Source organism: Muntiacus reevesi, chromosome 19, assembly GCF_963930625.1.
Source record: "Muntiacus reevesi chromosome 19, mMunRee1.1, whole genome shotgun sequence".
Taxonomy (NCBI): domain Eukaryota; kingdom Metazoa; phylum Chordata; class Mammalia; order Artiodactyla; family Cervidae; genus Muntiacus; species Muntiacus reevesi.
The window spans coordinates 59,701,585-59,716,999 of record NC_089267.1 but is presented as its reverse complement, the minus strand read 5'-3'; the positions used below and the strand labels follow the sequence as shown (position 1 = coordinate 59,716,999).

The 15,415-nt window shown below is 35.4% G+C and overlaps 1 protein-coding gene across 3 annotated transcripts in view; it reads right to left on the bottom strand.

Annotated features, from left to right (window-relative positions):
* SNX14 (sorting nexin 14) overlaps positions 1-15,415 on the bottom strand; it is a 66,352-nt gene that overhangs the window by 36,888 nt on the left and 14,049 nt on the right. For 2 of the 3 annotated variants that reach the window (XM_065911552.1, XM_065911554.1), the window contains exons 5-12: positions 13,929-13,972; positions 11,963-12,050; positions 7,841-7,925; positions 3,624-3,780; positions 2,270-2,345; positions 1,517-1,561; positions 1,334-1,414; positions 1,121-1,235 (exon numbers count right to left, since the gene is read on the bottom strand). In XM_065911552.1, coding sequence (XP_065767624.1) covers positions 1,121-1,235; positions 1,334-1,414; positions 1,517-1,561; positions 2,270-2,345; positions 3,624-3,780; positions 7,841-7,925; positions 11,963-12,050; positions 13,929-13,972 — 691 coding nt within the window. The remainder of the gene's footprint in view (positions 1-1,120; positions 1,236-1,333; positions 1,415-1,516; positions 1,562-2,269; positions 2,346-3,623; positions 3,781-7,840; positions 7,926-11,962; positions 12,051-13,928; positions 13,973-15,415) is intronic. The other variant, XM_065911553.1, reaches the window with a different exon arrangement.

Below are 15,415 nucleotides of genomic sequence, written 5' to 3'. Positions count from 1 at the left end.
TTAGTCATTAAAGAAGCGCAAATTAAATGCACAGCAAAATTCTACCATACACCAACTAAAATGGTAAAATTAAAAAGATAAACACCACCAAATTTTTATAAAGTTGAGGCACAACCAGAACTCCCTTACGCTGTTGGTGGAGTAAAATAGTACATACAACCCTCTGGAAAACAATTTAGTGCTGCTTATAAAATTAAGCATCTATCTACCTGGTGACACAGCAATTCTACTTCCAGTTATTAAACACATGCTCAACAGAAAGCCCTGTGCAAGAGTGCGCACAGCAGCTTTATTCATAAACGCCCCAAAGTGGAGGCAGTGCAGATGCCCATCTACGAGAACGAATGAAGAAAACGTGGTACCCTCATACAAAAGAACACTACTCTGCAATAAAAAAGAACAAACTACTCATCTACACAATAACATGAATCAATCTTAAAAAGCATCATCCTGTATCAATGAAGTAAGGCCCAAAAAGTACACACTATGAGCTCCCATCTATGTGAGGAAACCGTGCAGGAAAAAGCACCCCGTGGGGAGAGAAATGAGGCCAGCGACTGCTTTGGCAGGGGTGGGGGCGGGAACCAGCGGGGAAGGGCTCTCAGGGGGCCTTCTAAGGGTGATGGGAATGCTCCTGATCTCAGTGAAGGTGTAGCCTATATGCAGTGCAGATTTGTTAGAGCAATTAAATGTATATTTAAATTCTATTTGTTTTGCTGTGTAAATTACATGTCAATTTTTTTCATTATATATTTTTTAAAATTATGTGCATTAAAAAAACTAATCTTTTCAGAGTCCATACAGTGCCTCAAAATCCAATAGCACAAGATGTTACAGAACTTCGAGTCAAAATAGAACATCTTGGTTACTTAATCAAAATAATTCTTAACAAAAACTGTGACAAAATGCTCATGACCAGGTCTTTAACACAATTTCATTACTCTAAATTTTTAGTAGTTTTTTTCTCTGCTAAGAGGATTTGGTTGAAGTCAGTTATAGATTATGTTCCATTGTGGAAAGGAGTAGACACTGGCAACTACAACATCAGATCTGGTCTAAACAGTCAAATATATGACAAAGTTTAACAATGGCTTAAGTAAAGTACACAGGTAAGCCTCACCCACAGTCAGACAAATTTGCAACACGTGCACTGCTCCTTCTTGTTTCAGGAAGTTCATAAACCGAAACAAGAGATCTTGTTGTTCTCTGATTTGCTTCAATTCTAACTTCAGCACCTTGATACAACATGGGAAGAAGATTAAGTTAGAGCTATATAAATACGTGATAAAATTGTTTATATCAAAAGTAATAAGTTATTGCTGAAAATACTTACAGATGGTTTTTTATTTCTAGGTTCTGCAAATTTCTGCAAGAATGGAACTAAAGGGGAAGGCGGTTCAGTCGCTTTTTCAGGCTTTGAAGAGAGAATTAATTCAGTCAATTGCCATTTGATTTTACAAGTATATATCAAACTTCAATGCAATCTGAAATATTTTATAACATGTTCAATACTCACTGGACTGTCATCTATGAAGATGATAAGCAAATGATTCACAGTATCCTAATGGAAAATAATAAACATAGATCAAAATAATTTCATTAGTGTATTCTGCCCTGAATTCTGAAAGCTTCTATCAGATTATGAATGTTTCTGGAAAAATGACAAAGCAGAGCAGTGGCAAAGTACCTGTACTTATGCAACACAGAAGAACTTTTAAAAAAATCTACAATACCGGGTTCTCAACTTTTGTGGAAATGGAAAAAGAAAAGCTATTCTGACTTTGGCATTCAAAATGCTTATAAATTATCCCTACTTCTTCAAAATCTTACTGGATCGAAAGTAAAAGCAATTCAACTATCCATCAATAGATGAAAAAACAAAATGTGACATATATCTGTAATGAAATACTCCTCAGCCTTGAAAAGGAAAGGAATTCTGATATACACTACAACATGCATGAACCTTGACGATATTATACTATGTAAAATAAGCCAGATGCTGCATCATTCCACTAATCTAAGGTAACCAGAGTAGTCCAGTACATAGAGACAGAAAACAGTTAGGATGCAGAGTTGCCAGGTACTAGGAGGAATGGAGAATTACTGTTTATACAGGTACAGAGTTCGATTTTGTAAGATAAAAGGAGTTCTGGAGACAAGCAATGGTGATGGTTGCTCACCACTGAACTGTACATGTAATTTAAGATGGTAGATTTTACTTTATATGCATCTTATCACAATTAAAGAAAAAAATTTTTTTACATCTTACTGGATCAGCTAGGAAATCCAAAGAAGGGAGGAACACCGAACCAGAGAGAATCTCTCTTAAAAGTAAGGTCAGCGATCTGGAAAAAAGAACAATATTGTACATATTTAGTGATTTACATCAGCTCTCACATGGGAATCTTGTTAATACGACTATGATTCAGGACGTCTGGGGTCTGCCCTGAGAGTCTGCCATCTCTAACAAGCCAGCAACTAATGCTCACACTACTGGTTCAGAGACCACACCTGGATTTCTTAACTGGTTAAAAGGAATACTATTAAGAGGGAAAAAGCATTTCCTCAGTAGAAGGAACTTGAGTGAGCATTAGGAAAGCTCTACCTCAGAATATTAAAGTGTTACATATAACAAATTAATAAGTAAAACTAATTTTAGTAGTATAATTACTGTGTGATTATAATATTTAAATCAATAAAACCATTTTTAAACTAAATATTTTATTTATTTAAAGTGTACCACTAAGAATAAGCCATGGGTGGATGTACGGTGCAGCACAGGGAAATACGGCCATGATTCTGTGTAACTCTAAAGAGAGCGCTTCCCTGGCGTCTGAGACAGCAAAGCGTCTGCCTCCGCGGCGGGAGACCTGGCTGCAATCCCTGAGTCGGGACGACCTCCTGGAGAAGGCAATGGTCACCACTCCAGTATTCTTGCCTGCAAAATCCCATGGACAGAGGAAGCTGGCAGGCTACAAACAGTCAATGGGGTCGCAGAGAGTTGGACATGACTGAGAGACTTTCACTTTCTCTCACTAAACGAAGTATAATATATGAAAATGCTGAAGCACCATGTCACCCGAAAAGAGTACTATAAATTAACTATAATTCAATTAAAGTAAATAAATAAAATAAACCATGGCCTTTATCTCTAAGGATCATAAGGATAAGAGCAACAAACTTTCTGGAATAATCTAAACATGCCCTTGCAGGAACAAGGGAGGCTGACGGGACTAAACGACCTTTAACTGTCCTTTCCAAACCAGCCGTATAGCTTGTCCACTGTTTCTGCCATGAGTCCCAGTACGGATGTCGTGTCAAAGGAGCCCCAGCGGTGTGACACAGTATAATGACATCTAGTAAGAAACTTAATTTTTATGTTTATCTTTGATTGCCCATGATCAGTTTCTAGGAAAAAACTATTAGCAGTACAACATGTCATAAATGTTCAGTGCCTAAAATGGCATTTTAAGACCTGATAAATTATATTTCTTAAATGGAAAAGTTTTCACATCATAGGATAACCTAAAGTTTTAGTGTATTCCTATTATGATCAAAAACAGCAATATACACATGGCATGGTATGTAAATATTGCTATGACGTTTTCCAGTCTTATTTATACCTGCAGTCTGTTGCTTTAGGAGGTAAAATATAAGGAAAAAGTAGTTCGGTAAGTTTCCTTAAATAATGTAATTCATCTCTTCGACTCCTCAAAGCCACATGAAGCTCTGGACCATATTCTTCTAAAGCAGCTTGCTGTAAAAACTCTGTATTTTCTACTATAAATACAGATAAGAAATAAACATTGGAAGAAATTAACAGCAGTAAATAACTTCAGCCATTTCCACTAACAAACAGAAAATAATTTAACACAGCCATTCCTTTCTTAACCTTCCTTTCTTTCCAATATGTATTCTACTGGGAAGCTTTTCCACAAAAAGAATGTAAAGAAGGTAATTTTCCTCTTTGCTGGAAGTTTTTAATTTATTCAAAATGAATTGATAAAAAAGCCCTTTCATCCTTGGTAAACAAAATTTTAAACTCAGGTCATTACAACTTATATTAAAAGCAAAATTTTTAAGTGGAAAAAACTAAATAAAATGTCTTCCAGCACGCACAAAGCTTTTGTTATCAAGCATTACATCTTATTCATCCTCTGCAAATATTAAAAAATCCTTCTTAAAGCTCTTTATTGTCTCTTCTTTCACGTCTTTCACGTCAAAATCAATCAGGTAACCCTTTAAATTAATTATAGTATAGAAACGGGCTTCCTTGGTTAAGTTTTGCATCTTCTGCTCATAATATAGGACAGAAAAGGTATAGAACTGTATACAGTGGAAGTCCATGAAGTTAGATTACTTATTAAACGTTAACTGATGATAAACGTTACACTAACAAAAGGTTTTCTTAAAGGCCAAGCACTAAACTAATACTTCAAAACTTAAAAATAATAGTATTGCTAATACTTTTTTACAGACCTGAAAAGAGTAGGAAAAAGAAGTCATGTTTTCCCCTATCTGCACTCTGGGCCAAATTTTAAAATGATGAAGTCTGTGAAGGGAATCTTAGCTCTAATTCAATGGCATTTATTTTTTACTATTTACTTCTATTTTTATTGAGAGAATGCAAGCACATTTACCAAAAAAAAAAAAAAAAAAAAAAAGCAAAAGCCAATACATACATTCCAAAGGTGTGAGAACTAAGAAGGTAAATGAAGGTTACCTGCACCAGAGGTACAAAAGCAGAACTGACAAAGATGGATGTGGTTTTCATACAAATGCATTTTGTTTTATAATTATACAACTGTTTACCAAGCATTCTGCCCCAAGTATTCAGGGTACAGGTATTTTAAAAATTTACATCATAAACAGGAATAAACAAGAAGACTACGCTGTGCTGCACTCCAGCCCTACCTACTAACTGGCGATCTTAAATAATATAACCCCTTTGAGCTGCAGCTTCCCCTCAGTAAACAGTCACTAAATAGATAACTGAAAAGCTTCCATGTAAAATGCACAATTATAATATTTGATGCAATTAAGCATTTACACATAATATATAAATTCAATCACGAGACTGGACTCTACTCAGATGGGAGATTTTTGTAGTCTTAGCTAATGGAAAAATTTAAAAATCAGGCAGAAGATAAAAACATATGGAAGAAGAAAACCTTAATACAAGTAGAAGCAAAATACAGATGCTGAAAAACAGGGTATGAATTAAACCCCACTAATCACCAGTATACATCCTGCCTAATCAATGGACAGTTTTCAGACCATGAAAGGAAAAGTTCTCAGAATCCATGACAGAAAGATTTCTTTAGGATGAAAGACTGATATAATAAGGCCCTTCAACTACTACTGAATTTAAATTAAACCAAGGCTTCTAATGTATATATTTTCAACATGTCTAAGGATGACAGAAGTATTTACATAGAAAACCTCTTTGCAATTCCTACTCTCAAGAGGCAGATAAGGAGAGAACACCAAGAGAGTAAAAATGAATATGGATAAAGAAGTTAACCTTTAATTACTTCCTGAGTATACAAAATTGTGTAGCCAAAAATACTTAGAAAACAAATGCACGCATGAAAGAGAAGAAAAATCAAAACCCTGAAAATCTTCTTACAAGTCTAATTCACTGTTATAACATTTAGAACACCAGAACCTTTGGACAAATTGGAATCCTCCTAATACTTAGGTCTTTTAATTTTATGGACTTCATTTAATTACTAATACAATGTCATTAATGAATCCAATCTAGCATTTTATGCTGATTTTGTAATTGAGGACCATTTTTTACATGAATAGTGGTAGCAAACTAGCAACCCTTCTCTTGCAAAGACTCAAGGATAAATTTCAGCACTCTCAGAAACAAAACTACTTGGAGATTTTATCAAACTGATCGATTCAACTAAAAGTAAAAAGATGAGTCTGTTTATTCATATCCTCAGTTCAAAGTGTTTGTCTTTATAACAAAATTAAGACCATACTAAAAATAATTTTCCCACACAAAAACTTGCACACAAGTGACCAAGATGTCCTTGAGAAAGTGAATGGGCAACTGCAGTACATCTAGACAAAAGAATGTAATTGAGCACGAAAAAGAAATGAGTAATCCAGCCACAGAAGGCATGGAGATCCCTTAAATGCATAATTCTAAATGAAAGAAAACAGTCTGGAAAGGCTACAGTATGATTCCATTTATGGAATTTATGACACTTGGAAAAGGCAGAACTGTAGAAAGAGTAAAAAGATCAGTGGTAGTCAGCGGTTCCTGAAGGAAAGAGAGAGGGATAAAACAGGCGAGACACAGGGAGCTTGGGGGCAGTGGAACACTCAGTGTGACACTGTGATGATAAACACATGGCATTAAGCATCTGTCAAAATCCACAGAATGTACAAGAAGAGTAAAACCTTAATGAAAACTACGGACTTTATTAATAACGTATCAATACTGGCTTATCAACTATAACAAATGTACCAACCAAGGCAAGACATTAACAATCGGGAAGGGGGGAAACATATGGGAATCTCTAAAATATCTGTTCAATTTTTCTATAAACTTAAAACTACTCTAAAAACTAAAATTTACGAATTAAAAAACACATTTTCCATATTTTTTTCTGACAGTAAAGTAGCCTTAACGGAGTGGCTACAATCTTCTGGCGTGATTTTGCCAGTGACAGGACAACAATTTTAAAAGTTAATTTTTTTTTAACATTTAAATTATACATATTTAAACTTTTCTACTTTTTAACTACATTGAAGGTAAAACTTCTTAATTGTTATATAAGACAAAAACACAAGAGTTTAAACATGTAATATAAACTGGTTCTCGTACCTGAGGAATGATTCATACCAAATGACAAATAAACTAGTAATTTAACTTTCACTCTACCTAGAACACAATTTCCTCAAATATACTGTGATTATATGAACTGATGTTATGAGAAGGGAAAATCGGTTCCACACTCAACTGAGTCTAGGATGTTCCGGGTTATACAAAGTTAAAGCTATATCTTTGCTGCAAGACTACTGAGAGGTTTTGGACTGCTAATACTTACTGATAATTTCCAGAAAAGGAATACCATACATGGTAATTACCAGCCTCACAAAGAACTAAATATAGAGTATATAAGTAATTTTGCTTAAGAAGGATACTTCAGCTTGATCTAAGAGCAGGAAAAGCCCCAAAGGAAGATTTCACTTGTTCAATCAGCAAACATTTGATGAATATATTTTATGTATACATCATGACAGTATACAGCCCAGGACATACGTGAGAAACTGAAAACAGGTCATCCTGGCTAAAGTATAATACATATTGAGGGACAAGAGTAGATCAAACAACTTAACTACACAGGAAAGGATTTAAATATAAGACAGTTTTGACTCTATAGCAGTTGCTAATTTTTTTTTTTTAAAGTAGGGAGGTGACAGGATTGTGGTATTGTGAAATTAACATAGTAACAGTATACAGGATAGGCTAGGTCAAAACTGTTGAAATCATTAAGGAAAAAGGAGAGAAGACATGTGAGAGATACCACAGAGGAAGTAATGAAGGCGGCAAAGGATCTATTAAAAAAAAAAAAAAAAAGAAAAGGTTCATCAATAATATACCTAACAATTAATGACTGTACTTTAATTTTCATAGATTCTTGAGTTCACACAATCACTTGTATTATTAATAAATTACTGAAAAGGATTTCAGTTGAAACAAAAATTCTCACAGCATTTATGAATATATCACTTAATTTATTAGTACTCAGATATTTAGGGTAAAAGTTGGCATATAAAAACAAAATCACTCAAACTTCAAAGCAGGAAATTGTATTACCTTTCTGACTGGCTTTAACAATCACTTCTATATGCTTCATTGCTGCTTTTAATAGTTTCTTGGTGATAATAGATGGAATATCCACCTAGAAAAATTCAACATTAAAATAAAAACTTTTAAAATAATTCATCTCTAAGTTACAGTGGCAGGAACACTATATTTAAGACATTGGGACATAAGATCTTAAAAATTAGCTATATTGAATGAAGTAAGTCAGAAAGAGAAAAACAAATACCATGTATTAACACATACGTATGGAATCTAGAAAGCCAGTACTGGTGAACCTATTTGCAGGGCAGCAGTGGAGACACATGCATGGAGAAAGGCTTCTGGACAGGGGGTCTGGGGAGGAAAGGAGAGGGTGGGGGGAGAGAGTAACACGGAAACACATACGCTGCTGCTGAGTCGCTTCAGTCCTGTCCGACCCTGTGCGACCCCACAGACGGCAGCCCACCAGGCTCTTCCGTCCCTGGGATTCTCCAGGCAAGGATGCTGGAGTGGGTTACCCTTTCCTTCTCCAACGCGTGCATGCATGCTAAGTCGCTTCACCCATGTCCAACTCTATGAGACCCTATGGGCGGCAGCCCACCAGGCTCCTCTGTCCACAAGATTCTCTAGGCAAGAATATTGGAGTGGGCTGCCATTTCCTTCTCCGAACATATACAATACCATATGTCAAACAGACAGCCAATGGGAACTTGCTATATGACTCCGGGAACTCAAACTGGGGCTCTGCAACCATCTAGAGGGGTGGGATATGGGTAGGAGTATCAAGAGGGAGGGGACATAGGTACACCTAGGCTGATTCATGCTAATGTTTGGCAGAAACCAACACAATATTCTAAAGCAATTATCCTTCAATTAAAAATAAATAAATTTAAAAAATTTTGTATTATTGGGAATCTTTTGAAAACATAATTTAAAAGCACTTTACATTCTTAGACCATATTGATTATAACTTCAGACAGTTTTACTATCACAATAATTAAAATATACCTTAACAGGCATACCTTATATACTAAATTTTTCTCATGAAATTAGTGTCTTTATTCTTGACTTATTTCTTTACTGTATTTGTTCTAAATGTATTCAAGAAAAAATGTCAAGCAGCTTATCATTCCTTTGAGGTTATAAATTTGTATTAACTAAGGCTGCTTGAAAATAAACTTTTCATTCAGATTACAAGACAAATCCTGGTTTCAAGATATATGGCAGCATTCTATTTTGGAATAATACTAAGTTTCATTTTTCCCCATAGGCAATTTTCAACTTAAAGACTGGACACTATAGTGACTAGGGTAGGTTAATAAGAGAATTAGAAGCGTACATGAATACACACAAAAGAGACAGAAAATAAAATAACAACAACAAAAAAAAAGCCCTATGAATTAAGTAAATCACCAAAAGCATGCCCATTAGACTTCAACAGGCTTATCTTCCATCACAAAGTTCAACACATTAGATTCTCCCTTTATCAAAGGCACGAGAAAATTGCATCCCAACAGTGTTATTTTGTGTTAACTTTTCAATTATTTTTAAATTCTTCACTAAGGAAGAAGGAAAACATTACAGTCTGATAAATCTATTAAGTGTAATGACTCATAGCCCCCAATATTAGTGATTTATTAGTAAAACCCAGAGCAGTTTATAGGCATCTTTCAGCTGCGAATACCAAACATGCTCAGAAAGGGGTTGTTTCTGCCAGCAATATGCCTTTTTGCAAAATAATATTACTCCTCATTTACCCGTGCCCTCTTGGTACTCAACGATTATAAATCAGTTCCATATGTGTCAAATAAACAAGATGTCTTTGTTTTCAAGTATTTTGTAAAATCTCGTCTTCTGAGAACACACATGAAAATTTTCACTTGCAAGTTCCATTTTAGAAACTTCAGGTCAAAGTCAAAATGAATAAAACAATGTTTGTTACTAAACTTCGATTAAAAAAAAAAAAAAAAAACAACTGTGGACCTTAAATGATTGTGTTCATTATCCCCAAGCCCCCAAGTTACATTATTCAGGCAATGTTACCAAAGATAGAACACTGTACTAGGAATAACATGACCTAATCTTCTACCCATCCATTACCTCTGACACTCTGACAAAGAGTATTACTAACCTTCTACAAAATGAGTATGATAAAGACCCACTATCTCCCAGAACAGTATGCAGATAAAATGAAAAGAAAACATATATAGCATAAAATCCAAAAAGTGGCAAAATATTTGGAAATCATATATTTAATGAAGGAAATATACCCAGAATAGATAATAAACTCATATATCTCAGTAATTAAAAGACAAATAAACTGGAAAAAATAAATAAATAAAATAAAATAAAAAAATAAAGACAAATAACTCAGTTTAAAACATGGGCCAAAAATGTTAATATACATTTCTCCCCCCAAAAAAGATATACAAATGGCCAGCCAATAAGCATCTAAGAAGATGCTCAACATCATCAGCCATGAGGTGAAGTGAAAGTCGCTCAGTCATGTCTGACTCAATGCAACCCCATGGACCAGACGGTCCATGGAATTCTCCAGACCAAATACTGGTGTAGGTAACCTTTTCCTTCGCTAGGGGATCTTCCCAACCCAGGGATCGAATCCAGGTCTCCCGCATTGCAGGCAGATTCTTTACCAGCTGAGTCACACAGGAAGCCCAAGAATACTGGAGTGGGTAGCCTATCCCTCTTCTCCAGGGGATCTTCCCAACCTAGGAGTTGAACCGGAGTCTCGTGTATTGCAGGCAGATTCTTTACCAATTGAGCTATCAAGGAAGCTCCATCAGCCACAGGGAAAGGCAAATCAATGCCATAATGAGATATGACTTAATGTCCATCAGCATGGTTAGAATCAAAAAGTGAAATAATAATTAGTTATGACAAGGATGTGGAGAAATCAAGACTCATACACTGCTGGTGGGAATGGAAAATGGTGCACTCACTTAGGAAAACAGTCTTTGACAGTTCCTCAAAAAAATGGTTTAAACATAAACCATCAGACCCAGTAATTACATTTATAGGTAAAATCAAGAGAAAGGAAAATAAATATTCCATACACATTCTCCCCGCAAAAAAAAACTTGTACACAAACCCTATGGTGACATTATTCACAATAGCCAAAAGGCAGAAACAATCCAAATGCCCACTGATGACAGACAGATAAACAAAATGTGGCATATCCATACAATGGAGTATTATTCAGACATAAAAAAGAGTAAGTACTGATGCAGGTACAACAGGACAACATGGACAGACCTCAAAAATGTCACACAAAGTGAAAACAATCACAAACATCATGCTAAACGAAGGCAAGCACTCACAAACACCATGGAAGGGCCTCACAGTTAACACGCACTGTACTCAGCCAGCCAACAGTCCTGTCACTGGACACCAGTCTTCCTTTTCAGCCTCCCTTATTATAAGGCATGCTGCAATGAATCTTTGCATATGCATGTTTCCACTCTATTTCTTTAAAACATACTAAAAAAATGAAATTATACTTGACAGTACAGACACTTTTAAGTCTTTCAATAAAGAATACCAAACCCCCTTCCAGGGTAAGTTATATCAATTTGAACGTGTACTTGCTTTGCCTGTTTCTCATCACTGCTAAACACAATCATTCTTTTTTCTTTCCTAACCTGATAGGCAAAAGAATGGTATCTCATCAAAAGACAACGTATTTTCAAATATTAACTGGCACTTTTATATTTTTCTTTTGTGAACTACTTATTCATAATTTTTTGCATGTTTGCTACAGTGGTTGATTGTATTGCTCATTTCTCAAATAGGTATAGAAACATTTAACAAGAATTTATTACTGGCAGAGACACAGATCACAAATTTATTATCGGTATGTTCAATACATAGAACTGACAAGGCAGTAGATAAGTATTTGTGTCTATAGTCAACGCAGTTAAGTATATATACATGTGAGTGAGTGAGTGAGTGAGTGAAGTCGCTCAGTCGTGTCTGATTCTTTGCGACCCCATGGACCGTAGGCTACCAGGCTCCTCCCTCCATGGGATTCTCCAGGCAAGAGTACTGGAGTGGGGTGCCATTTCCTTCTCCAACATATAGCATAGAAATCCCCAAATTCTCATTATAAATATATACCTTGTGAATCCTTCGAATTAAGACAGATGCAAAAAACCGCAATGTAATTCTCAGCTCGTCAACAAAGGACTCATCATCTGTCACATCCCTTCAATCGAAAAGAAAGCGGCATTTAGACTCAAAGCAATACACAGCCTCCCTTTCTAGAAACCAAGAGAAGTCTAGAACTCACTCTTTTTCTATTTACTTATGCCATTTTTTAACAAACAGTGCATTATATTATGGAACAAAAGAAGAAACAAGAAAATAAAAATCTCCCATAATTCCAGTACCAAGACATAATTATTAACTAAATTACTGTATAGATTTCCCTGCAGACATTCATGTGTACATAGTCACATGTTTAAGATTTTTAAGATCATTTTCTAAACATCATCAAAGAAATATCTAAAAAACACAATAATTTTGAAAAGAAACAATTACATACAAAAGTTTGAATTAAATATTTATAGATTAATAATATAAACTAATTCCAAAAGTAAGAAAAAAAAGTGTGTGTTCTATTGGAAAAAGAAAATAAATTGAAACTCAAAATGCTTTTAAACAGAAATTTTGACAACCTTCTCCTGAGTTTTCCTATAGCCTTGAGGTCCCTAGAAGAACTAGGACACTTTCCTAATCAAAGGCAAGATAGAAAGGTATGTATAATCGTAATTTTCTGAACTAGAAGATGATGCTGTTAACTCCCTTGAGAGAATAAAGAAGATAATTTTGTATAGATCATGGTTCCCACTATTAACTCCAAGGAAGGGAATATCATAGCATCAATAGCTATACAGGACAAACACTAAGAAATACAGCCAGATTTTACGTCTGAAAAGTTATAATGTGGGGGCAGGGTGGGGATGGGGTGGCAGTGGGGGAGTTTCACAACAGGATTCATTTTATAAAAGGCCTCACAATTTACTTAAATGACAAATGCCCCATGTTTAAGACAGACGCCAATGTAAAAGTTGTATATAAGCTATACAGGCAAAAATAACATATTAAATGAGTATTAAATTTGTTTTAATTCACTATAGATCAACTCAACTACTAGCATTTTTTTTCCCGCAGCCACATAACTCAGCTTGTGGAATCAGTTCCCTGACCAGGGACTGAACCCAGGCCTACGGCAGTGAACGTGTTGAGTCCTAGCCACTGGAAACCAGGGAAATCGCCTATTAGCATTTTTAAATTAGGAAATTCAAAATATACTGAATCACTCTAACATTAGGGAAGATATAATTAAATATTATAAGTCATATAGGTGTAAGTGTTCAAATATATAATTAAGTACATGATGCTTATGTAAGGGAGTGTTTTATTAAATGATTTCTGATTGTCAAATCAGACTTTTTTCTTCCCCCCAGATCTAGAGCATTTTCCATATTCCACTGAGCATAGGGGATTTGTACATCCGCATCAGATACCAAAAACAAAGTTACTTTAGAACAAAACATTAATTTTCCAGGAAGTCTACTAAAATTAACTTTCAGTTTAATTAAATACCTGAATAAAATTTTTTCTCTAAATGTACAACTAGTTCAAGTGTAAAAAGTGCATACAAAATAGTAAATCACTACAGTTGGGAGTCATACAGAACTATACAAGTTACTGTTCTCTCAAAAGGTAGCCTAGGGTTTTCTCCTCTTTGCTATCACCAAACTGTTAATTGATTACCTACATTAATGGTTCTTAAGAGACCACTGTGCCTCCTAGGTAAATTTGGCAATCTCTGAAGACATTTTTGGTGATCACAACCAAGGGGAACAAGGAGTACCACCAGCATTCACTGGGAAAAAGTCAGGGGTGCATTAAATACCCTATAATGCACAGTACAGGTCCCCATAACAAAGAATTATGCGGCCAAAAATATCAGTAGTGCCAACACTGAGAAATCACAACCTATACTAAAAACGCATCATTAGCACACTTAATGGGATTTATTATACTACAGAAAAAAGGTCTTATAGGAAGAACTTACCTGTACCAGGGGTAAACAAAGTTTTCCAACACTAATTCAAGAACCTGCATAAAAATTATTTTTTAAGAAAAATCAAGTTAATTAATTCTGGGAAAATAAACTCTAATACTAAGAAATATATAATAAAAACTAAGCTTAGTATCCCAAATATTGATATCTAGTATCATACATGACAAAATGTCTATGTCGACTTCACATGGCTGTGATGATGAAAAGGGACATATGGGAAAACACTCTGAAAATCATAAAACTTCATTAAAAAGAAAAATTACTATCAGAATGACACACACATTTTAAAATATTTCCAGAATTTAAAAAAATAAATAAATCTAAATTGTTCCTGATTCTGAAGATTCACTGAACCAAAAAAATTGGTGGAAAGAATCCTATTTCTTCTATGAAATTATTCTAAATTCTATGGAAAGAAGGAAAATAATAGGCCAGTCTTTTGCACTCCTAATGCCCTCTCTAAGTCAGTATTCCCAGGATAAAATGAAAAAACAAACATATAAGACTTAGGGGACTTCCCTGGTTCTGGTGGTCCAGCGGTTAAGACTCCATGCACCCAATGCAGGGGGCACAAGTTCAATCTCTGGTCAGGGAACTAGAGTGTCAGTGATTATCTTTCAAGGGAAGGATAGAGACTAGAAGGGAGAATGAACAGGACTTCTGGGTGCTAATGATGTTTTTGTTTCTTGATCTGAGGGCTGGTATATGAATATGCTCAGTTTTGTGAAAACTTTCTAAGTTATAAGTTACAAAACAAAACAAAAGAAACCCTTGGTGTTAAACCTCCAATTTCTTGAACCTGGGTGAAACAGTATAATTTTTAAAAGGACTTGCAGCAGTGGGCGTTAACTTTAAAAAGCACTAGGGAGGTAGTAAAACAACATATCTAATCTGACTATATACCTTCTCTGGCTCAGTAATGAAGACTGTGGAGTCTCTACATACTCAGGCAACAAGATCTGGGTTTTTTATTACAAAAACTAAGCATCAGTGATAGCAGCTGGAAAAATAAGATACACAGAGACAGGGCTAGGACACAGAGAGGAGACTAGGAAGCTCACCATTGAACATTTCATCTTACATTATCCCCAAATCCAACCAGAAGTCCTGCTGATCTTACACCCTAGCTCTTTTCTACATCTTCTCACCCCTATATAAACTCTCTAAATCAGTCTCCCTCCTTCCAAGTTAGCTCCCTTCCATCCTCCATAAAATTGTCAAAGTGATCTAAAATATGTATTTGACCACATCACACACCTGCATGAAACCATCAACATAACAAACCACGCATCAAAATAAGAAAGGTGGAGCTACACTGACTCGGAAAAGGCAAGAGGAAGCAGCATGCCAGCAGCTGTGCCTTTCCACTCCCTTTTCACCTCCCACTACCTCCTGTAGAGAACTGATGCTTCTGAACTGTGGTGTTGGAGAAGACTCTTGAGAGTCCCTTGGACTGCAAGGAGATCCAACCAGTCCTT